This window comes from Trichosurus vulpecula, chromosome 6, assembly GCF_011100635.1.
Source record: "Trichosurus vulpecula isolate mTriVul1 chromosome 6, mTriVul1.pri, whole genome shotgun sequence".
Lineage (NCBI taxonomy): Eukaryota > Metazoa > Chordata > Mammalia > Diprotodontia > Phalangeridae > Trichosurus > Trichosurus vulpecula.
This window is the reverse complement of record NC_050578.1, coordinates 248,046,090-248,072,248: the sequence shown is the minus strand read 5'-3', so window position 1 is coordinate 248,072,248 and position 26,159 is coordinate 248,046,090. Positions and strand designations below refer to the sequence as shown.

The 26,159-nt window shown below is 41.2% G+C and overlaps 1 protein-coding gene across 3 annotated transcripts in view; it reads right to left on the bottom strand.

Annotated features, from left to right (window-relative positions):
• Positions 1 to 229: 229 nt before the first annotated feature.
• Positions 230 to 26,159, bottom strand: part of LOC118853736 (intraflagellar transport associated protein) — a 90,014-nt gene continuing 64,084 nt past the window's right edge. For 2 of the 3 annotated variants that reach the window (XM_036763923.1, XM_036763924.1), the window contains exons 3-7: positions 22,821 to 22,963; positions 20,667 to 20,738; positions 18,025 to 18,091; positions 10,905 to 11,044; positions 230 to 488 (exon numbers count right to left, since the gene is read on the bottom strand). In XM_036763923.1, coding sequence (XP_036619818.1) covers positions 324 to 488; positions 10,905 to 11,044; positions 18,025 to 18,091; positions 20,667 to 20,738; positions 22,821 to 22,963 — 587 coding nt within the window. In that variant the 3' untranslated portion in view covers positions 230 to 323. The remainder of the gene's footprint in view (positions 489 to 10,904; positions 11,045 to 18,024; positions 18,092 to 20,666; positions 20,739 to 22,820; positions 22,964 to 26,159) is intronic. The other variant, XM_036763926.1, reaches the window with a different exon arrangement.

Sequence of the window (26,159 nt, the reverse complement as noted above, 5' to 3'; positions counted from 1 at the left end):
CTCAGAACCCCCTGACGGTAGGGACTCATTCTTTAAATATTTCCACATACTTGGTTCATATGCTTTTCAATTCAGTTCAACAAACATTAAGTAGCTACTCTGCCAGGGACTGTGCTAGGTCCTGAGGTTGTAAAGACAAAAATCACATAATACCTGGCATTGAGAAGCTTACGTTCTACTGGAGGGGAGTGAGGACACACACACAAAATAAATACACTTACTACAGATATATGATCCTAACATACAACAGTTGGTTTGCCTTTTATTTTAAAATTACTTGATAAGGACAAGAGAAAAAGGAAACAAGAAACTATTACTCCTAGTCAGGTGTTTGGTCCTCCGGCCTCCATGTCAGGCTCCAGTCTGCTCTGGCTGGACATTTCCACAATTGCTTTCATCTCTGCACTAGAGAACTTGGGGGTCAGCATCACACTGTCGTAGTCAAACTCTTCATCAAGTGAGAACGGCTGGACTTCATCCCCGGGTACCTGAGATAATAAGGAGGAAAGAGAGACATGTTTCATAGCAGAAATGATGTAAAAGGAAGATTTAAAAAGTTGAAAACATACACTAGCTATTAATATTTAATTAAACTTTGGTTAGACTTCAGCACTCACAACTGATTAAGCTGTTTTTAAGTAAAAGAATAAATTCAATTATTCAGTTTGACCTAATTTAAGCCTCTTAATGAGCCCCATTTGTACTATACTGTATCTGAATGAGCATCATGAACTAATTTGGCTCCAGGCAAAGAATCAGAAAGTCTCTCCTGCCCATAACCATTCCATTTCTACCAGTCGTAGTAACAAGGCTGCAGGGCTATGGAAAAATTAGAATTTATGCTAAATTGTGATCACATATACCTTTGGATCATAGTAAGTTAAACTGTTCTTTGACCAACACCTAAAATGACTTGTCTCAATGAAAGGCATTATTTAAGAGTGGATATAGCACATTCTATTTACGTAAATATTACACATCCTCAGGTAACGGCTATACCCGCTGGACAGATAAAAGAAGTAACTGGGAAACTCCAATCACAGCCCATTACAAGGTCCAGACATCTTTTTCCCTATACCAAAACACAGATAAGTGAGAGGTTTAGCGGTTTTATGCATACAATAAGGATAGCTGAAAAGAAGTGGAATAAAGTATCCTTCCTCATTCATGATTCATGATCTTTAAAGACACACTTAGTAAAAAGATACTGGATAAAAAAATATTCTCAGTAAATGACCAGGAAGACCCTGCTTCAACTCTCCTGGGCTTCGCCTTCTCCTTGGCTCTTCACAGAGGCCTTTGTGTACTGTGGGTCACACAGCAAAGGATCAGTACCCTGCGTATAGATCTAGAATGAGGACACGCAATGTCTGGTGTTCCTGCAATGACCAGGGACTACAGCTCACACAACAGCGCACAACAACATGGGATGGAGTCATCGTCAAGAGTAGCTGTGCACACCTGGCAATCTCTGAGTCAGCACTGGAGTATCTTAAAAGAAAAGTACCTGGCTCAGAAATGACAGAAAACTAATCTTGAAAAGAAGTCATGAAAAGGGCAGTTTCCTTCCTCCTCCACAGCACATATTCAGAAAGGCAGCTCCCACACAAACAGCAGTTCTGCTCATTTGTTCTCCAGGACTTAGCTGTGCAACTTTGTACATCACTGTCCTACTCTTGTGAAACAATCCAAGGGGAGGCCAGGCTTCTCTGCCAGCGCTACCTACAGAGCATATTTTAGCAACTTTACTCTTCCCCAAAATGCCAAGTAAAAATCCACTTAGAAAATGGACTATGCAATGCATCTTTGTAAGAAAAAGCTTCTTTCTTAACATGGCGAAGTATTCCCATTACCTGCCACAAAACAGTAATACTATACTATCAGAGCATTAAACCTAAAAGCATTGTGAGATGCCAGCCAAGTCAACACCCTCATTCTACAGATGAGAAAAGTGAGTCTCAAAGAAAGTAAATCACATCCCCAGGGTTACGAGAGAAACCAAGACTTGCTCCAAGATGTCTTGGTGCCAGGCCAAGGTTCTCTACCAAAGGCTCTGTGACTTCTCCAGCCTCTTTAAGTCGTCAGCTCTATACAGGAAAGAAGCCAGGGGTATCGGACTGACTGAAGAAGGGTCCATTCATTTTGGCCTTCTCTGTGTACCACACCCGTCACAAACTGATCACAAGGCAATCGATCAATAGGTACTCCTAAGCTGGCTCAAACACACGGGGGCCAGATCACACTCGGTCCTGACCCTCTTTTTAAATAGAAGCATTATGTGCTTTCCCGTCAATACTCTCATTCTAACATTTAAATATTTCTTTTCTGGACCACATGGTTTTCTCCATCAGTGATATAGTGTTGATCATACCAAAAGCAAGGATTGTCTGTGAAAAGTCAGTAAATAGAACTCTAGAAAAAGGATTATTCTCACACCCTGAAAGTTGATATTACTCTAAGAGCTGTAAATGTTTTCTCCACTTAGAAAGAAGAGTCATTAACAGCAACTGTTGCTAGATTAATTTCCTGGGCAATCAATTAAAGGATGAAATTAAAAAGCATGCAGCCAAGAACAGTCATAGATTAACATATTTCTGTGCCAAAATATGACACTCAGTAGTTTTTAAACAAGTTTAACTGTGGATGTCAGAACTACCGGACATTGTACCAAAGCCAATACATCCTTTTATGAAAAGGACTTTGTAAGGAAAAGCTATGCTAAATTGCAAGAATATCTTCCTTCCTTACACACAAATAGACTCTTGAAATAGCTGTAGATCATCCCATTCATTCTGGATCCCAACTGGGAATTCTACAATAAGTCACTAGACTGTTCATACCACTTGCCCCAGTGACCCAACTACCTCAAAGAAGACAAAGACAGAAAGGAAGGGCCATTATATACCAAACTATTCATAGCAGTGTGCTTTGTGGGAGCCAAAACCTAGAAAAACTGAAAAATGGTTCAAAATATAATGGTTTATTAATATAATGGAATATTACTGTGCAATAAAAATTGGTTAATAGGAAGAATTCAGTAAAATATGAGAAGGTTTGTATGAACTGATGCAGAATGCTATAAACAAAGCCAGGAGAACAACATACCTACAACACTGTAAAGGAAGAGATAAGTAAAAATGAAGTCAAATGCTAAATGACTGAAAAACCAATGAAGGTGCCAGAAAACAGACAGTGAGACATCTTTCTCTTTGCAGCAAAAAAAAGCAGAGGAAAGCTAGGACAGAGTATTGTGGATATAATAAAACTGATTATCTTTTGCAGAGGATATTGTTGCTCAAAATTTTTCTTTGTCACAAGGACAGGCTCCATCTAGAGCTGAGGGAAGGTTTGAAAGAACTATGATGCAAAGACAACAGGCATCAATAAAACAACTACATTTTGAGAAAATAATACACTTGATCAGTGTGAAATGTTCTTTGAACCAAGGCTAAAACTCTTAGCACCACCTCAATGAGATGCCTTTTTCTATTTTCTTACCAATATTAGGTGCATTGGATACAAACTGGATACATACCCCTCTAGAAGTGTAATTCTGAAAAAAAGTTATCTAACAATCTGCATTTTAATTATTTTTGTGAATATGCAAGTGAATGAATTAAAATTCTGATCCCAAAAGGATGTATATGTATGCATATATGTGTAGATGTATGTTTAGAGATACAAATATAAATTCAAAGTGAAACTGGATATAAATGTAACGACCAGTCTACAGTCCTGTGGCATCCCTAGTGAAAGCTTTTACAATCCAATGCAGTTGCATCTCTTCTTCTGAGGAATGCTTTGGGAGTACTTTCAAGCTTTAGTTCATTCCAGTCTCCTATGTAGGGAGAATGCACCTTTAGACTACAAACTGAAATTCTAATTTATTTCAAAGGGAAGAATTTGCACAGTAGAACACTGAATCCCCTGCCACTGAACAAAAAAACAACTGCAAACCAAGTTATTAACTTGTTATTTTTGCCTAAGGAGCTGAGAGAAATATGTGGATTTCAGGTGTCTAATTTCAGATCTAATTGAAATCTTTTTTGTACACTCTTTGGGAATAGAATTTGTGCACTATTAGAAAAACTGCCAGTTTCCCTAAAATTGCCCATGTGACTTAATCTAACTGAGCGGGTGTTAAGGAAAGAATCATTTTCATTCATAGGACCACACGTCCAAATTAAGGGAAAAGAACTTAATGCTCATATCAATAACAGCAGCATTTAGCTGTAGGTTATTTTGCAGAGAAATGGTATAAATAAATGATCTGGAGATGAGAACTTTAAAAGTCTATTAAGAATAGGCAAAGCAGTCTTTACACAGAAATGGTTACTAGTATTAAAGTACACCTAAGAGCACCTCCTTTCTGCCCTTTACAGATTACCTTTTTTCTTGCTTTTGAATTGAAAGCATGCAATTTTCACGTCCCTAAGGTGAACTCTTTTTGCCCAATAAAGCTGGTTGAATGTTCTCAGATTCCTTGGAAAAGAATAAGCAAGGCACAAATAGAGAACACTAGGTTTCTGAAGAATATCTGACTTTAATGGTAAAATACATATATCTAAAAACCTCAAGCTAAAATCAGGAACAAAATTTAACCATACCAAAATTCAAGCAAAGGTTGGGTGAGTGCTTCAAAAAATAGATTAGAAAGCAATTATTAAGTGCCTACCCTTTGTCAAGAACTTTACTAAGCACTAGGGATACAAAGACAGAAATTAATAATAATACTCAGCATTTATATAGCACTAAAAAGTTAACAAATGAAACCATTCCTGCCCCTAAGGTGCTTATATATGACAACATGCACCCCCCTCTATTAAACAGAAAGAAGGAGGAGGAGGAGGAGGAGGAGGAAAATCTTCTCCTCTTACTAACTTCCCTACCCTTCTTGAGGGTGTCACCATCCTCCCGTTCACCCAAGCTCATACACAATGAAGTCATACTCAACTCCTTTCTCTCATACAACCCCCCCACCACGGCCAAGTGTTGCCAAGGCCAGTCAATTTTACCTCTGTAACATCTCTCGAGTACAGCCCCTCGTCCCTTCTGCCCTGCCACTACCCCGGAACAGACCCTCATCATCTTCAGGTCAGTCTTCCTGTCACAAGCCTGTCCTCCTTCTAGTCCATCCTCCACTCAGCTGTCAAAGTGAACTTCTAAAACAGGCTGGGGGGGTGGCGTAGGGGTTGGCATGGGGGGGTGGCATGGCAGAGCCAAGATGGCAGAGTAAAGGCAGGGACTCCCCAGAGCTCTCCTCCAATTACCTTTAAAAATGACTCTAAACAAATTCTAGAGTAGCAGAACCCACAAAAATAGAGTGAAACAAATTTCCAGCCCAAAACAACTTACAGGGTCAGCAGGAAAGATCTGTTGCACCAGGCTGAGACAGGAATGCAGTCCAGCGCAGGCGCAGACCGGCCCAGTGAGCCCAGAGCAGGCTTCGCGGTGACTGAACTGCTGGCAGCTGTGGCAGTTTCCAGACATCTCAGCCCACAGACACTGGGGACAACTTATAGGGTCAGAAGGAAGGGTCTGTCACGCCACAGTGGGAGTGGAACGCAGGCCAGCGCAGGCCAGCAGGCCAGGAGCAGGCTTTAGGAGTGATTGAATCAGCAGTGGCAGTCACAGCCACAGCCACAACATCTGCTTCTGGAGCTCCCAGCACACAGATGGTAAGGGAGTCAAACAACTGGTCAGAAGGAGATTACAGGGTCTTTTTGCTAACACTGAGGCAGGACTCTGTTGCTTTGCCCATGCTTAGATAGGGTCAAAGTCCTGGGCAGCAGTCCCAACACAAGGAGGAGCGCTAGCATAGCAGAGTTTGCGGCAGCAGTGGAAAGGAGATCCTCCTTACAGTTCCAGGGCAGAAAAGAGTGCTTGCAGTCACTCACAGACCAAAGCACGGGCCAGGAGGGGAGTAAACACCTCTCCTTTGATCACACTATGTTGGAAGAACTGAAAATGTATGGGTCCCTAGAAGTATCTCTGAAAACAGCTGCACAAAACCCTGAGGCTTGGGACAGTGCACCCTCCACCCTGGAAGCAGAGCCCTACTTTAACAAACAGTTAAAAGTCAAGTAATAGGCTGGGAAAATGAGCAAACAATGGAAAAAAAAAAACTCTGACTACAGAAAGTTATTATGGTGACAAGGAAGATCAAAATATACACTCAGAAGAAGATAGCAAAGTGACAGCTCCTAGATCCAAAGCCTCCAAGAAAAATGTGAATTGGTCTCAGGCCATGGAAGAGCTCAAAATGAATTTTGAAAATCAAGTAAGAAAAGTAGTGGAAAAATTGGGAAGAGAAGTAAGAGTGATGCAAGAAAATCATGAGAAAAGAGTCAACAACTCGGTGAAGGAGATACACAAAAAAAATACTGAAGAAAATAACACCTTACGAAACAGACTAGGCCAAATGGCAAAAGAGGTCCAAAAAGCCAATGAGGAGAAGATTGCTTTAAAAAGCAGATATGGCCGCACGGAAAAGGAGGTACAAAAGCTCACTGAAGAAAATAATTGCTTAAAAATTAGAATGGAGCAAACAGAAGCTAATGACTTTACGAGAAACCAAGAAGCAATAAGACAAAGTCAAAAGAATGAAAAAAAAAAGACAACGTAAAATATCTCACTGGAAAAACAACTAATCTAGAAAACAGATCCAGGAGAGATAATTTAAAAATTATTGGACTTGAAAGCCATGGTCAAAAAAAGAGCCTAGACATCATCTTTCAAGAAATTATCAGGGAAAACTGCCCTGATATTCTAGAAGCAGAGGATAAAATAGAAATTGAAAGAATCCACTGATCACCTCCTGAACAAGATCCCAAAGTGAAAACTCCCAGGAATATTATACCCAAATTCCAGAGTTCCCAGGTCAAGGAGAAAATATTGCAAGCAGTCAGAAAGAAAACAATTTAAGTATTGTGAAGCCACAGGCAGGATGAGACAAGATTTAACAGCTTCTACATTAAAGGATCCTGAGGGCAAAGGAGCCAGAATTACAACCAAGAATCACCTACCCAGGAAAACTGAGTATAATCCTTCAGGGGAAAACATACAAAAATATGAAAAAATATTCTAACTCACTATTGACTGGAGAAATGTAAATTAAAGCAATTCTGACATACCATCTCACACCTATTAGATTGGCTAATAGGACAGGAAAGGTAAATGACATATGTTGGAAGGCATGTGAGGAAAATGAGACATTAATGTACTACTAGAGGTGTGAACTAATTCAACCGTTCTATAGAGCAATTTGGAACTACATCCAAAGGGCTATAAAACCATGCATACCCTTTGACTCAGCAATACCACTACTAGGTCTGCATCCCAGAAGAGATTTAAAAAAAGGAAAAGGATCTATATGTACAAAAATATTTATAGCAGCTCTTTTCTGGGGGTAAAGAATTAGAAATTGAGGGGAGGCTCATCAATTGGGGAATGGCTGAACAAGTTTTGGTGTGTAATTGTGATAGAATATGATTGTATTTTAAGAAATGATGATCAGGACGCTCTCAGAAAAACAGTGAAATGTACTGGGTGCAAAGTAACCAATACTGTAAGATGATCAGCTGTGAATGGCTTAGTTATTCTCATCAATACAACGATCCATGACAACTCTGGTGGACTTAGGATGAAAAATAAACGCTATCTGTCCCCAGAGAAAGAACTGACGATATATGAATACAGATTGAAGCATACTTTTTTTTTAACTTTCTTTATTTTTCTTAAGTTATTTTTGTGTGTGTTTTCTTTCACAACATGACTATTATGGATGTTTTGCATGACTACATATGTATAACCTATATGGAATTGCTTGCCTTCTCAGTGGGGGGGAGGGAGGAAGGGAGAGAATTTGGAATTAGAATTTTTAAAAACAAATGTTTAAAATTGTTTTTACATGTAACTGGAGAAAAATTAAATACTAAATAAATGCAAAAAATGTTTTTAAATTTTTTTTTTTAAAAACAGGCCTCACCATGTCACCCCCCACTCCAATCTATCCTATGTGATGCTGCCAAAGTCATTTTCCTTGAGCACAAATTTGATCAGGTGACTCTCCTGCTTGATCAAATTTAGTAGCTTCCTATTCCCTTGAGGTTAAAATATAAAAGCCGCACACAACCTGGCCCCAATCCGTATTTGCAGCCTCACTGGACATCAATCCCCCTCCCACAGTCTGCCTTCTCTCTATCACATATAACACTGCATCTCCCATTCCACGCCTTTGAAGGACTACCTTGGAATAAACTGACCAGTTGTGCCTGGAATACATTCCCTCCTCACCTCAGCCTCATGTACTGTCTTCTCAATCAAGCCTTTTCTGAGCCCCACCCTCCACAAGTACCAGTGACCTCCCTCCCCAAAGGCCTTATGTTTAACTGCTTCCAACATGTCTGTATTTATTCACCTTATATTTATGGGGTCTCTCTCTAACCTTAGTTGTTGCCTCTTCCATTGGACTGTAGCTCCCGGAGGGTAGAGACTGTTTCATTCTCTGGACTTGTCCCCTCAGTGCCTAGCACAGTGGCCACCACAGAGTAGCTGCTCAGTAAACACACATTTATTTAGTGATTCCTAGGACTCTGCTTCTTACATCTTTGAAAGCGAGTTATGGATTTCTTCCCCCTTTCCCAATATTTAGCAGGATCGGTTGGATAGTACATCCACATGCAAATCATTCTGCCCATCATGACGAGGGATATTACCAAAATGGAAGAAATGTTGACCTAATTTCAGAGAGATTTACATTATTTTTTTTCCTGTTGGAACATGAAATCAGAGAGCTTCTACCACATTTAACATCCTGAGAACTTCCATCTGCCTCATTTCTGTAATGCTTGCAATGAGAACCAATAAATGCTGGTGTTCTGTCACGGATGATGCGAAGCACCAGAAGAAGGTGACAGGTGCCAAAGGGGAAAAATGCAGGAACAGCCAGTGGAGCTGCTGCGGATCTAAGAAGGTTCTCTCCCTGGCAATCACAAGGCAGCTCCCCACAGGCTTTGTGATACAGCCTTTATCGAGACAGATCTGCCCACAAGCCGCAAGGTTGTCAATAATAATAAAAAATAATCATAACTCACATTTACACAGCACTTTGTGATTACAAAACACCGTATAGCCCTCCATGTTCATAAACCCAGCCAGACACATATACAGAGAAGCGCTGCAAGAAAATGCCCCTGCAAACCCAAGCGTTTCTATGTGCACACGTACACACAGGCACAGTCTATATACACATACACTTCAATATGTACGCAGATAAAAGGTTATTATTATAATTCCCATTTTATGGATGAGGAAACTGAGAGTCAGAGAAGCTAAATGATTTTTCCCATCATACCACAGAGCCCAGATTTAAAGATGGGTCTTGAAATTCACAGTCCACACTTCAGCATGCTGCTAATGTAAGTGTCGTCCATCTTATCTTGCTTTTACCAGAAGTTTCTTTCAAGAAACACTGACATAAGCATGGAATTTAGCTAGTATTTTGTCATCTATCTGAAGGGCTCCAGAAGTATTTCATCCTTTTTTGCCCAACAACTAAAATCATTTTATAACAATTGTCAAAACTCTGTCAGGTGCTACAACCACTTACTGTTCTAATATATTTTGTAATCATGCTTCAAGTCAAGAAAGAGAGACAGCCTATAAAATAAATGGAATCCTGCTGGAAACAACCTTGTAACTGGAGGTTCTTGCATTTGAGGAAGGTAGGAAATTCTTAATTAAAAAATCAAACTCAAAGGAGGCTGTTCCTACCAATCGGTCTGTCAACCAACCATCTTAACAGTGTACTAGAAGGCCAAAATATTCTAGTCTCTCCCTTGTGATTGGAATGAGATAAAAGTTCCAATAGGAAAGATCAATCTTAAATTACAATGCATTGATCGCTTGCAATTGAAAGACTGAGCTTCATAATGTAACCTCTTCACACCAACTGGACACCAAGTTGTTGAGAAGATTTTTTAAATGTTTCACAGTTAAATTCCCAATGACCATGTATGTACCTCTTACAATCAAGAAATGTTCCCGGGATAGTTTTAAGAAACCAAGTAAATAAGGAAACCTTAGGAAGCCAGTTTCAGAGATTCAGAGCTGGGAGTAACCTTAGAGATCTCTAATCCAATGCCTCCATATTTAGACAAGGAGCCTGAAGCCAGAGGAGGAAAATGACTTGCCCAAGGTTTCCTGGGTTATCAGTGCTAATCAGGAATTAGGCCAGGACTCAAACACAAGTCCATTGACTCCACATTCTGCCTTCTTCCTTCTATGCCAGTTGCCAAATAAATGCCTTGTAAAAAAGGCTTTCACCTCCCATCCATTAACATGAGGGGTGAATAGAGGTCAAGAGTTTCTTAAACCCAAGGGAAAAAATGGCTCTTGGGGTCCCATTTTCTAAGACTTATACAATGACCTCAGACAAATAACTTTGAAGATACAAGGTCTGCAATGGCAAAGTTTTGCTGGAACTGCAAAATGCAATAATAAGCAAAAAGTGACCAGATAAAACTAAAGGTAGGCAAGGAAATTGTCTTTTCTATTGGAGAGTGTCCATACAGGACTGACTCAGAGCATAACGCTACCATCAAGTGAAAATCAGTTCCACTAAAGAGCATAATTGCACTAAATGTTCCAAAAGAGATAAATAAGTTGAATATGAATGGTAGTGAGGAGGACTGATGAAGCAACTTTAATTTTAAGCATCCATAAAGATGGAGGAAAAACGTAAAAACCTTCAAGTCCATCCAGTGACCTGGCAAAAAAAAAAAGTAAGGCCCAAAATCCTTGCAATCCCTAAGAATCCCATCCCAGACCCTCCCCACCCCATGCCATGCCTCTGCATCTGATCCCCCAGGAGAGAGAAGTGAATGGGCTGCAGGGAAGGGTACCTCCTTCAAATGCCAGCACGCCAGTTCTTCTGTTGGGCAAGTCTTCGATTCAGGGAGAGAGTGCCGGTCAAAAGAAGGAATGTAGCCTGAGACAGAGAAATGTACCTCCTCTTCTACCTCTCCTGGAAGCAGCAGCAACTCTGGGGAAGAAAGAAGAGTTTACTTGACCCTTTCACCAAGTACACGACTTCACTAAATCATTCACTAGTCAATAATATTCAAAACAAAACACCAAATAGACACCATACACAGGCAAGAAGACCAGTTCAAGGTGCGTGATTGAATTCTGATGTAAAATTTAAGGTTCTTACCACAAGTGAGGCTAATTTTACCAAAAGACAAAGTTATGATCCACACATTTTTATTGCAAGGTGTAAAGTTAGATTACATTCAAAAGAAGAAGAAGATTTTCTAGGTGGTTTTGTTTTTAAAAGATAGATTGGATTACCCTGCTTCCATCTGCCAATGTCTGACACATATACAGTAAGTGCTTAATAAATGCTTATTGACTAATTGATGGCATTTTTCAGATAGCACTGAGCCCTGGATCACTATAGGACTCCTCAATGATAGCCATGGCCACTCAAAAGGGATCAGCCCAGCAATCCACAGTTAGAAGGAAATAGATAAAAAAATGTAAATTGTCCATATTGTAACATTCGAGTTGGATGGGTAACTCACTAAGGTAGTCATTCAGGATGGAGATATAGACAGCCAGAGACAGACAGAAACAAATACACATACGTATGTACATTTTATATATGTAAAGTCAATCAGCGTATACATATGTATCTGAATATATACATACATGCAATCATATATGTTTCTATATATGTGTGTGTTTTATATATGTGTATATGTGTGTATATATACATATATATACACACATATATATATTATATATATACACACATACACACACACACACACACACATATATATATATATATCTTGGAAACATACTCAGAACAAACAATGAAATGGGCCCAGAATTAAGGAGGAGAAAGAAACACTCCATCTAGACTGCAGCATTTTCAGGGGCCTTGAGCTGCTCTTCGATGAAAAAGGACATCTTTTTAACATGTTTTCCCAGTGATAATCATGGCCCGAAATCACAAAAACAGAAATCTCAGAAGATTCAAAATCTAGGTGACCCAAAAGACAATGGAAAGACACACGGCGGATAGAAACACGGTGTGACACAAACCAGTGGTAATCTATATTTGAGAATTGCCCCCCCCCGCCAAAAAAGCCCAACATTAACAAGGATGTGTGTTACCAGAAAAGGAACTGCACCAGTCTTACAGGCAGAGCCGGGAACAATAAATGGACAGCAGCTGATGTGATCTCTTATTTAAGACAACAACAACACCCCAACAAAAAGACCTCCAGCACCCTGAGTACATCTCCTATGGAGGATCTATGGCAGGCCATACGCAAGAATCATATAGCCTTAAAAGACACGGATTAGTTAAGAGATACATGGGAAGAAGGAGGCTTCACAGCAAAAGCTGTATAATAGTAGAAAGATATTTCGTTTAGGGGTAGGTGAGGGTTTTCCAAAATTAGTTTACACTATTTCTTCTATTTGCCCTCTAATTCCACTCTTCCTGCTCCCAAAGAGAGAGACAAAATAAGCAAAGAAAACAGAGTGCTGAATTCATCATGCAACAATCTGGCAATCTCTCAAAAAAGATAACGCTGAAAAATAAGAAAGGCAGAAAGAAAGTATTTTAACTTTCAGCAAAAAGAAAACTGTCATATTCAAAATGCATGGTCTAATTTTTAGCTCTGGCAAATAACTGGAACATGCTTTTAGCTTCTTTATCACAGTCTTCAGAATCAGCAACTGCTATTTGTTTTTCAATAGATCCAAAGTCAGTGAATTGTTTCCTCTTATTTCTGCATAGGACCAGCAAAGCTGCCATAATGGGAAAATGTGTATGTTCCAGAAAGCTCTCAAAGGACCGTGGAATGTCAGAGTTGGGACTTCAGGGGTTATAGGGTCTATCCCATTCCTGGGCAGGAACCTTCTTCACAACATCCTTGGCACCTTGCCATCCAGCCAGTGCTTCAAGACTTCTGACGACAGGAAACCCCATTCTAATTTTAGATGGCTAAATGTCAGGAATATTTTTTCCTTATATTGAAAAAAAAATCTGTCTTTCAGCAACTTTCAGCCATTGCTCCTCGTTTCTCCTCTCTGGAACTAAGTAAAATGAGGGTAAAAATCAGAAATGGTTTTCTTCCTTGACTTGAGCTTCTCTGAGAGTAGTTAGGTTCACAGGACATATCCAGTGATTCACACCTGGCCAGGATGATACTACCAGACTGGAGGATGATCCTAATTAAGCCACTAATTAAGTTTTCAGAGGAGGTGATTAATGAAGAGGAAAGCCTTGGCTGCTGCCAATGACAGCGTGAATAGGGAAATAACGGAGCAAGTATTGATATTGGAACACATAGTCTTATTTGAAATGCACCTTGCTTCCCACCATGGAGAACAGCTTTTCCAATTGTGCAATGACATGGTCCTCAGACTCCAGACCTTGGGGCACAGCCATGTGGACTGGTAGCCTGGGCTAACCTGCTTTATTTGGGTTTGGGTGGGGCTTGTTTTTTTTTTTCCCTTCCTTTCTTTTAATGATGGCTCAACGGAAGGTAGTTAGAGTTATCCAAAAGTGGCACGAGCTGTCTCATTACTAGGGTTAGTCAAGCAGTGGGTGTCCAGAAGATTCTTGTTCGGGCCTGAATCAAGCCAAGTAACATCTCTGAAGTCCCAGTCAGGCAGTGCTGTCTATCTACAAGCTCTGCTCCTGGGACAGACTGAACAGCAATGTCATATAAAGTCAGGGATTCTTAACCTGGGAACTATTAACTTTTTAAAATAGATTAACAATAAGAATAAATCATATATATAAGATATATAATAATTAATAGATTTTAATAGATAGATAAACATATTCCAGAATAATTGATTTCCTTTGTTATCAATCAAATAAACATCAGTTTCAGAAGCTGGCTTTTTTACATGCCCAGTCATATATCCAGGGCTCAAAAGCACCACCATGCTGGTTGTCATGAAACTGACTAGGAACAACACAATCCTAGCCAGGAGTGGGTGATTGTGGGATCTACCAAGAGAAATGGTCTTTTGAAGAAAAAGGCCAACATATTCCAGTAGAATGAGTGCTGGACATGGAGTCAGAGGCCCTCAGCTCAAGCCCAACTCCACAACTTAGCTGATGTACAATCTTCTGCTTTCTGGGCCTCAGTTTCCTCAACTGTAAAATGGAGACCAGAATAGAACCTATCTCACAGGGTTGTTGTGAGGACCAAATGAGATAACATTTGTGAAGCACTTAGTACAGTGCCTGGCACATAGTAGGCTCTGTAGAAACACTTATTCCCTTCCATTCCCCTCCCCCATATTGTGCTGCTCAAGGCCTAGACCAGAGGTGTCAAACACGTGGTCATGGATTTTTGTTTGGGGTTTTTGGTTTTTGCCAAGGGTCACGTGGCTAGCAAGTGTCTGAAGCAGGATTTGAACTCAGATCTTCCTAACGTCAAGTTCCCCATTCTATTCAGCTCAGGTCCATCACTCTACCCACTGAGACACTTAGCTTCCCACACATAAAAATCTACTTTTTCCAAAACGGGTGATGCGTGGAGATTTGACCAATTTAAACTGCTTTGGAGTAAAAAGAACTCAACCACCGAGGGGCCCATTACTGTATAAAGTTGTTATTGTTAGTCTTTTAAAAGTCATAAATTCTGAAACAGATGAAGTTTATTTTTAATGTTGTACTTATTTGTGACTGATGACCCCAATTGGCTTGCAAAAGGGATCTGAGGCAGCATATAAAATGAAAACACACAGGAAAAGGACAAATTTTCATTTAAAATCTTCACCTAGTAATTTGAAAAGATTCCCTCCTGCTTTTCTCCACCCTCTCACTCCAAAATGTGACCAATAGTTGTCTCTGAGTATGCTAAGTGCCTAGCTCTTTCTATCTGTCTAAATATTTCCTCCTGAATTAAAAAAAGGAAGAGAAAGAAATGGATCTGGGTCATATTAAAACCATTTTTGAACAAAATCAAAGCCTCTGTGTGGGCCAAGCCTGTCCCAGAATATGAAGAGTGTGCATTTGGACCCAGACTGTGCCAGGGAGATTCATCACAGAACTACGGGCAAAGCATCCAATCTTTCTATTTCCTTATCTCCAGAAGTGTGGCTGGGCAAACTCTCTTCTCAAACGGAATGATTAATGAACGGCTGCTCAGGGATTTCAGAATACACAATGATATATGTGATGCTCTTTTGAAACTTATCCTCTATTTGAATGTTCCACATACAATTCGTTTGATACCCAATTTGCATCAAACAATATCTAGAAACCCCATGACATTTCACCTTTTAAAGTCTTCAAAAATTCATTATGAGGGAAGGATTTTTTCCTAATGTTTTCAGTTTTGTAATGGAGATAAAGCAATTGAATCATTTTTTAAGCAGTGAAAAAATAGATTGACAATTCAACACACATTTATGAAGTGCCTACTGCAAATAAGGCTGCCTATATGCAGGAACCAGGGATATAAAGACCAAAGAAAGTGATAATCCCTGCCCTCCAAAAGCTTATATTCTACAGATTTTGTGAATAGTCCTAAAAGTATAATGTAGCCACTACTTGCACACGTCAACTAAAAGGGAAGAATGTCATAAATACATTAAGCTACTTTGAGTTGTAAATAGAAATTAATAAACAATAAAGAGAAGGTATGGCTTGGCTTTCACATCTCTGGTAATAATAGTACATGTTAGGCATGAAAAGATAACTGGGTTGGTGATATTTGCAATAAAGAGAATCAAACAAGGATTACTACATGGCTGGTAGGACTAAGTCAAGCTACATTCCCACCACAGAAAGTGCCAGATTCAGGCTTCCTGCCCATTCTGGTCTAGCAGGGGCACCCCAAAGGACAGCTGACTTACGCAAACCAGTGCAATTCAGGGAAGTGGGCTTCAAACAAAGAACCAGTTCATCCCATCCAGATGACCAGCTGGGCCAACCGAGAAAGGAGACAAAAAAAAAGAAGAAAAGAAGATATTCTTCCTGTAAATTGCTTCAGTAAAATACTAGCATTTACTGCAAATAAGGATTTTACTGGATATCCACTATGAGCCAGCTTGTCTGGGGCATGTGTGACCATTCCATAATCCCCCAATACCATCAGGTTAACTAGTCTGCCTTGAATCCAAAAGGGAAAAAGCAGCTTTAGCAATGTCCAAACCAAGGCAGAACACAGAACTCTGGCACTGATGCCCTACCTTCAACATAGCTTCAGGTGACTGACTGTACAATGACCCTGCCCTGAGGTGGTTTGTGTCTCTCGACCAGAGAATCCAGAAAGATGAACCAAACACAAAAAGAGAATCATGAGCCTGAATGCGGAAAATATTTTGTGACTGGGAAAAAGTAAAGTGAAGGATGGAAAAACAATATATAAGCCACTTCTTTGTCACCCCAGGCAACGCTGCTACTTAAATAATAACAACAGAATCTAATCAGCCGGTCTTCCAGCTGCCAAAATTATTCAGTCGGTTGCCTATTTAAAATGTCCCCATCTGAAATAAATATCTGCCTTCTGCTCAAATTCCTGAAAGGTACAAATGAGGCTCAGACAGCAGTTTCCCTGGGTGCAGGTTATTTATTTTTCTCGAATGATCCAAATTGTGCATTAAAGAACACCGCCACCCCCCCCTCCTCCAAGCCCTAGTGGTCTTTTTAATCACTGTAACAGTTCAGCAGCACCTAGTTCACTTTTCAAAAGGCTTTTTCCAAAGTTCTTCCCCCAGGATGGGAAGGTGGTGACTCGCTCATGGCAAGCAGCTGAGACTTGGGTCAGTCCCAACGGTTTGCCCCCACAACTGTGGCTGGGCCTCTCGTCTGCTTCCAAGCAGGATCATGGTATGAAGGCCTCTTTGGGAGAAAACAAGGATGAATAAATGAAGAGAGAGGCTTATGAAAGAAAAGAACTCCAAATATTTTAGGCAACTTGGAAAGAACCAAAAAGGTAAAAAAAAACCCACTGCAATAATAACCACCACAATAAATAACAGTTAGCCTTTATAGTACATTTGGGTTTGCAAAGCACCTCATAAATAGTGTCTCCTTTACTCCTCACAGCAACCCTGGGAAGTAGGTGCTACTATCATCCCCATTTTACGACTGAGGAAAACTGAGGCAGAGGGCAGTAAAGGGACCAGCCCAGGGGCGCACTGCTAGGGCATGTCCAAGGTCAAATGCAAATCCAGATCTTCCTCACACCCGGCCCAGCGCTCTGGGCACTGTGGGGCCCCCTAGCTGCTGTGTGCCTATGTGATATGGCGTAAATCAAATGACAATGTCCTATTTAATACACGGAAAACTCTTGTCAACACCAGTCAATACTGATACTCTCACGACTGGTAGGAAATAAAACCCGGAAAGTCTCTCACACTTTTATCTACATTATCATGCCCTCCAAAAAGGTAAATTTCACATAACAGCAGCGACAATGACACATTTATACTGTGTTTATGGTTACGATGCACATTATTAGAATGGGTACTGTTCCGCTTGCTCTTCAGCTTACATCCACTCCACCAGGTCTTCTAAGCGTATAATCCCCACTTTATAAATGAGCAAACTGAGGCTCAAGGTCTCAGAGCTGAGGCGGCTCCTGATTTCTGAGCTGACCTGGTCCACAGACCAGCCAGAAATCATGAAAAACTTGCATATCGAGTCAAGTGCTTAGGAAACAAGAGCTTCTTCAAAGGGTTAATATTTTGAGACTGTCATGGTAGAGAACTTTTCTCAAAAGGCATCAGGATCTTCAGGGAAACACGGATGTCTAGGATAAGACCTAAGGCCCAGGAAATCCCTGATAACAGGAAGGACGTTCATCCTTCACCCTGAATTCTACAGAACTCTGATTACTCAAAGGACTTTTATTAGTTCAAAGTTTATTATCTCCATGAAAAGCAGAGAGAAGACGTTTGGCTACAAATAAGAGGCCACCTCAAGGTTTGTTAGTTTTTGAGAAAAATCCGAGAAGGAGGGGGAGAGAGAAAGCATACCTCGGCCCAATCTGTGGTCAGTTTCTTCATCCATGTCAAAATCTTCCAAATCTAGGAAATTATCTACCTGGAGGGAAAAAAGTCAAGTCTATTTTTATGTATATATTGGACCAGAGAAGAGAGAGAAAAAGAAAGAGACACAGAGAGAGAGAGAGAGACAGAGACAGAAAGAGACAGACAGAGACAGAGAGACAGAGACAGAGAGACACAGAGAGATTCAGAAAGACAGAGGAGAGAGAAAGAGAGAAACCCATTTTATTAAGTGCTTACCCTAGACAAGAATAAAGAAATGCAGCTCAACCAAGCTTCTCAAGTGAGTGGCAAAATCCACTTTTCTCAGGTTTTGGGGCAAAGCTAGAAGTCTTCCTGTTAAGTCTGCGTTTCCCAGAGATGCACAGTAGCACCTCTGGAGCTGTAAGACAGTCTAGGTAGTGCAGGGGCTAAGAATACCTTTTCCAGCCTGCCCTCTTGACTCTCGGCTTTCTCTAGCACAGCCCAGAAACCTCTTCATCCTGGAAGCTCACTACACCCCTGGATTTCTCCCTCTGGAAGTACCTCGCATTCCTGCAGCCTTTCCTTAGTCTCTTGTTCCTCCCAGAACCTGTTTGAGGGACAATGTCCAGGAAAGCACAATCTTCATTTGTCTGCAGGCTGCCCTCCTGACTCGGCCAGGCTTTCTCCACCTCTCCTTTTCTTCCCTACTCATCCCTCTCAGCTTAATCTGACATGTTCTCTTCCCCCATTACAAAACAAGCCCCTTGCAGGACTGTCTTTCTTTCTGCTTGCCTCTGCTTTAGCACAATACATGGCACATGGTAAATGCTTGCCGACTTATTGACCTAACAAATAGAAACTGCGGGGTATCTACACAGAAGAGAAAAAATGCCGCTCCTTTGGACAGGACAGGTCACCTGAACCTGCGCCTGCTGTGACATGCTTGGGGCAAAGGGAAATTCCTCAGGAGGTGCCTTTCAGCCCCATAGCTAGGACTGTCTGGTGTCATTTGTAATTTGGTAAAGGCAGTGTGGAACAGAAGTCAGGAAGTCAGGAAGAGCTGGAGTCAGGAATCCCATCCTCAACATCTATCGAGATGAGCGGCCCTGGGAGGTAGGAGTTCTGCCAAACCTCCCTGAGATCCCCCAAGATGGCATGAGGACCTCTAACACAGGCAAAGCGCTCTGGGCCCCATTGAAGCACCTTCTAAATGGGAATGCTGGTTCTTGTATTCGTTCTGTCGCAGTCTAAGGTAACTGGTCTATAATTAGAACTCTCCATGCTAGGGGTAGGGGGAGCCAGAGCTGGAGCTGCCACAGATGAGCCAGCAGCAAACACACTCTGGTCACCCAAAGCACCAGGGATCTGTGATGCTAAGTCTAGTGGCATCTGCCAAAGGCCCCTGAGGCTCTCCCTGAGGATTCCGAGAAGGAAACGAAAGGCAGGGGAAGAAAGATAATAACAGCTTATGGTGTCTCCTATGTGAGGTAGGTGCTATCATTATCCCCGTTTTATGGATGAGGAAACTGAGGCTGAGAAAGGGAAAGTGCTTTGCCAAGGGTCACACAAGCAAGAGATCTGCAGAACACAACATCCTGCTTCAGGAACATAACAGGAAAGATGAGGAAGGCAAAAAAAACCATGTGTTCTCTCACATAAACACAATTGAAAATGTCTTTAAAGTAAAATGCTGAGCAAATGACCTTTGCAGATATAATGGCAGCACATCACTGAAAAATAAACATCCCCAGTGAAATATTACCTCTCACAACACAGAGACAAAGTGGGAGCATTTCAGAGCCCAGCTAATTCATTTCAGGGGAACACCAGAGGGCGTAAATGATCAAATGATTTCACCGCTCCCGAGAGTAAGACCTAGAGGAGTAAAGGCTGAAAAACACCTCCGTACCTCCTTGAGTAACAGCTTATACATGACAAAGTGCTTTACAATGGCAGTAACGACCTCAAAAATAGTATTAGGCTTTTAAAAATACATAGCACAGCTTCTTTTTCATCAGCCCACTACTTCCCAGACAACAATAAGAGGTTACTTCAACATCCTGAAAATAACTGGAACCTCATATTTTTTCTTTCCATGTAGTCATTTGTTGGCATTCAAAACGTGTCCCCCTCCATTTATTTTTGATGTAAATGCTTTTGGGGAATAGTTTAGGCATTCGTCGGGCTTCTGTATTTCTCATTCAGTATATTCTATGGAGAACACGACTCACTTTTCTCTATAACAAATAACCCTTCTATCTGGCAAGCATCTAGGAGGCAGGGACCTCAGTTCAACCCAACCAAAAAACAAAATGTTGTTTCAGTCACATCTCACTCTTCATGACCCCGTCTGGGGTTTTCTTGGCAAAGATACTGGAATGGTTTGCCATTTCCTCCTCCAGCTCATTTTATAGATGAGGAACTGAGGCAAACAGGGTGAAGTGACTCGCCCAGGGTCACATGGCTAGTAAGTGTCTGAGGCTGGAATTAAACTCAGGTCTTCTGGACTCTAGGCCTGGTACTCTATCCACTGAGCCACCTAGCTGCCCAAATACAAAATAAATATTAAAACAATAAAAAAGATGAAAGTTACTTATGCTCCTGAATGTGCCTGAGATTAGGTTGAAAAAATGAAAATGATGCCTCACCTTGACCTTTCCTGCCCGATTTAGGTCACCTCGAATGGAAATGCCAACTTTCTGGCCTTCATCAATCACAATCTGTAAATACAGTAAGAATAGTAAGATGGGAAATGAAACAGCACAAAGCCAGGCACAGTGCTTCTCTCCCTAGGCCAGGCCAGCCTTCCCTTGTCTTCTCTATTAATTAGATGTGGCCGATGGACCTGCTCCACTAAATAGCAGCAGAAGCTACAGGAATGGGCTTGCCCCCTAGCTCATCCACAGCAGAAGCAGGCAGTTACTTAAACTCAGTTCCTCCTGTATACACTGGAATAACACAAAGAATGCTAAAAGAACCAATGAAGGAATGTCAGTGCAGTGTTTCCAGATCCTGGGAGAACATGGCTACTCGGGGATCTGCAGGCTAAACCCAAAGTCCTCCTCCGTAAATGCCCCCAAGAAGCTCTAGGATGCCTACGAGCCAAGGGCAGGCATCACCATGAGAAATCTGCAGCTGCCCTTCTTCCCCTCCCTACCTCCTGTACTTGGGTGGGGGGTGAGAGGAGGTAGGATAATAAATGCTGCTTCATTAAAAACAAAAGGAAAAAGAATGCTGCACCCACCAAAAAAAAAAAAAGGCCTATGATCTTAAATCCCATGTGCTCTCACCTGGCCTAGGTCCTGGTGCTAAATAAAGGTCATTGCTGGTTTTTAGAAAACAGATATTTTTTTCCATACAACCTTCTTTCCTGACCCTTTAACAAAACTACTCTGTTGGTCGCTGCTAGACCACTATGTGCAATCCTGGCCACCAGGTTCCAAAACAGAGAAAGAAAATGCAAACTAACACCCTTAAGGAAAGAAGTCTTCTTGGCATTGAGAGATAAGAATGAAGTTCACAAAAGCATGAAGAATATGAATTTGGTTGCCAAATCTGGAAATAGTAAAAATTAAGGTTGTCCTTTGAAGTAGGTGGTTTTAAGACCACAAAAAAGTGAGTTTCATTTTCTACTCCTGATTACTAACACAGTAGAACTCATTACTCTAAGTAGAATTACAAGTACAAATTAATTAATGGGTTCAAGAGAAAATCCTCCATGGGAGAGCCCTCATAGATTTTGGAGGAAGTCTAGGGGGCCTCCATAACCACTGGAGATTGACATCTTAGAGCAGAGTAAGAACCTCTTTGTTTCTGTTGTAGCCCCCTGGCTGGTGAGGCTTACACACCATTTCTCAGAATAATGTTTTAAAATGCATAAAATACATTAAACAGGATTACAAAGGAAGCCAATTATATTGAAATAAAATTAATTTTTTTAAGGAACAAGTTCATGGACTCAAGGTTAAGGACTCTAACTTTAGAAGACAACCATGTGAGAGTAGACCATTTTGCAATCCCAATTAGTTGATCAGAGAGCCCTTTATTAAGCCCTTGAATGAGCCAGGGACCAAATGAGGCATCGAGAATTCAAAGACACAGATAAAACAGTCCACATGCTCAAAGAGCTCACCTTCTCCTGGGGAGACAGATCCACATGTGAGACCACACGCACGCATATACACAACATATACACAAAAGAAAGACCAGGCAAAGGTAGAAGGAAGGCACTTAGAGCTGGGGAAGAATCAGGAAAGGTTGGATGGAGAAGGTGGGATGGAGCTGGGGGACTCCCAGAAGCAAAGGTGGAGGGAGAGCATTGGAGTCAAGGCGGATGGCCAATGCAAAGTCCTGGTGGTGGGAGCTGGAGTGCTGTGTGTGAGGCACATGGTGTAACAGAAAAGACACACAAGAGTCAGATCTGAAATTGAATCCCAGTTTGGACACTTACTGGCCATGTGACCCAATGCAAGGGATTCCCTGTCTTCTACACCTCCTCAGAATAATCGACTGTCACACTTACAGAAGCTTCCTTCCTAGGCTGTTGTAAGGAGGAGGCCTGACCCAGCACAGGGCTGGCAGGCCCCTCCAGGAGCAGTCCTCACTCCACTTGTCATCCATTACAGTATGTGCCAGGGGTGCTGCAGGACCCCGATCCCTGCTCACATCTGGGCTACCACTGTTACCAAGCACAAGTCTCATAATTTCTGTTTTACAGATGAGATAACTCAGAGACAATCCTGGCTCTCCAGCTCAAGGGTCCTGACTGAATCCACAGATAAATGAAGATGCCGTAGCATTACCTGCTCTTCCTCTGGAGGCTGTGCTACAGGACAGAGAGAAAGGTGCTCATTCCTGATATGCTGAGCGGGAGGATACACAACCGGACCAAAGCCATCTCCTGAAGAGTCTGTTCCAGGTGTTCTGTTCTTGATCATGTGACGATCTGGAAGGATGAATGATTTTACGTTAGAAACCTCCTCTAGGACCCAGTCCTTTCATTATATGGCATCTTTCTTACAAACATTTCTAAGTGCTTGACAAGCATACCACTCATGGTGTGACTATGTCCTATTAATTCTACTGAATAGGTAAGGAAATAAAAGTACGGGAAGAGATTGTTTGCTCTTGTCACAAGGAAATAACATAAATAAACTTCCCTCCTGGAATAAGAAAGCAGAAAGCACAATCCCTTCCTGTAAGCAAGACCTCATTGCATCAGTGCCAGGGAAAGAAAGCTGTTCAGCATATTTTTAGGATATTGTCCAAACAAAATGACTCAACAGCCTCCCATACTAGTATGCCCATGTTTACAGGATTCTGTAGTAACAAATGTGTACTTAACCTGGATTTCTCTTCTCCAGATGTCAATGAAACATCTGTACTGACTGAAAAAGGATCTCTGACTATGAGACCACAGAGTCATTGAAGAACTAAAATACAAGTCCACTGCAGAAGCAGAAATCAATATCAGGGGCTGCTGGAAAAATTAACAGCATGATCCAAAGATGGCCAAACAGTGGTTTGTAGGCCACGGACAGTTCTCTATCCTGACAGTTGTCCAGGGATCTGGAAGTGTCTCCCAACTCTTACCAAACATTACTGCTACCAAGTCTTCTGAGAGAAGTATAAAGGGACAACACCATTTGGTCATGGTTGGCAACATGAACCTTTTTTTTTTTTTAATATAGACACTAAGTGAATTTGCATGGTCCACTGTGGAGGGATTGTGCTAATTATCTCTATATTGCTCTACTTTGGGTATGAGTGCTGCCAAAGAGAGGATAACACAAACATTTAATCTGGCAACACATCTGGGAGGGGAGCTCCAATTACCTAATGCAGTGACTACAGATTTTTACTTGAACCAATTCAGTCCCAAATCAGACTTTTCAAATAACTTTTTGGCATAAAGAAAGCTAAGAATTGCTGAAATAAAGGACATGGGTTTTCTCAAACTGAATGCAACCCTCACCCAGCACCAGATCAATAACAACACAGATAATTAACGATAAGAATGATGACAGAATAGAGGTCTGGCACAGAGCTCTTTCATCAGGACTTCCTAAGAGGAGCAAAATGAGATGAGAGTCAACAGGGTGCAACGGAAATAGAGAACTTGGGCCCAAATCTGGGCTCTCCTTCACTACCTGTGTGACTTGGACCAAGCTCCTTTATCAATTCTCATTTGTAAAATGAAGTGTCTGCACCAAATGATCTCTCAGGTCCTTCTAGCTCTAAATCTGTCTTCCTATCATCCTAATAGTTCATATTTACAAAACAATAGAAAATTTACAAGATACTTTCTTCCCAATTAGCCTGTGATATGTAGTGCATATACTTTATCCCCATTCTACAGATTAAGGGCACAGTGGATAGAGTTTCTGAGTTAAAGTCAGGAAGACCTGAGTTCAAATCCAGCCTCAGATACTTCCTAGGTGTGTGACCCTGGGCAAGCCACCTAACCCTGTTTGCCTTGGTTTCCTCATCTGTAAAAATGAGCTGGAGAAGCAAATGGCAAACCACTCCAGTATCTTTGCCAAGAAAATCTCCTAAAGGGATCACAGAGGGTTGGACACGACCGAAAACGACTGAACAACAAATGAGGAAACTGAGGCCCAGAGTGACACGCCAGGGTCACCCAGCTTGCAAGTGTCAAAAGTAAGACTCAAGACTAAGTCTTCTGACTCCAAGCCCAGTATTCTTAGCACTACCCCCATGTAACCTCCTGTAGGAAAATGCCTTTCTTTTTAACCATGTTCATTGTCTCCCCTTGTGAATTTATTCCAAGACTATTTCTCCTCAATGAATTCTTCAAAATTTTCGCACAATTTGTCCCTAGAGAGCCACTGACCTACAGGATTTCTTTTGTAAAGGGTGTGAATTATATGACAGTTGGTTAATTCTGGAAGAAAACCCAAATGCCCCCTAGTTTTTCCTCTGACTATGATTACTCGGCCAAGCAAAGGTACGAGTGTGCACCTGCCATGCAGCATTTCTCCCGTAGTTGATGTGGGGCAAACAAAGTTACATGGCAGAGCTGGACGACCTCAGAGGGTAATGGCCTTTCCCAATCATTTTTGACCTATTTACCCCAACAGCATTGGGGGGACTATAATTTGGAATTGTAGTAGATAAGGAGGGTAACAACCTGAGGTGCACCATTTAGTCTTTCAGAGAGAAAATTTCAAAAAGTTTAGAGAATATATAGTCATGGTACTTTGGCCTGAAGCTGTAAAAGGGAAGCTGACTTAAGAGGAATTGAAGACTCAAGAATGAAATTCTGACAACCTAATCTCAAATGATTCTGAAAGATAAGGGGGAAAGACACACAGCTGCTGATGAGGCCAGACTTTCCTAATAAGTTCATATTTTTAAAGGGCATATACAAAAAAAGAAAGTGAGACCAGTACCACAAAAAAGGAGTTTTGTCTTTTGGGTTTTGTTGGACCTTTTTTTGTTTGTTTTTACCATGTTAGGGATAAGAAGAAGTATTTATAGGGGTGGAAGAATGGAGGTAGGAATGGTAACAGATGACAAAAAAAATCTCCTTCGTCTTCAAACAAAGGATTGGTGGCCACTTCTCCATGGTGCTGCAGAACATTTTCTTGGTCACATATAGGTTGGGCTAGATAACCTCTGGGATCACTTCCACCTCACAGATCCTTAATTTTGTTAAGCACAAATACTCAACTCTTTATTATTTCTATTTCTCCATCAAGGAAAATGACTCCTGACTGCAAGAGATGAGATAAAAGGAGGCAAAGGGGAACTGAAATCAAAGAGAAGCAAAGAAATAAGGAGGTCCTGGCTGAAATAAACAAACTGGAGTCCTTTGACCCAGGTGAGGCGCATCCACCCTTAAAGGAGCTGAAGAATGTGACTGCTAAGCTGTTGTTAAAGATTTTCCAGGATTTAGAGGGAAAGGTGGGACCTCAGGACTGAAGATGGGCAAATGTCACCTTGATTTTCAAAAAAGAGAAGATAGCATTCTTTACAACACGACTAATGTGAAAATATGTTTAATATGATTGTATGTATGTAGCCTATATCAGATTGCACACTGTCTTGGGGAGGGGGAGTGGAGGGAGGGGGAGAAAATTTAGAATGCAAAATCTTATAGAAGTGAACGTCAGAAACTA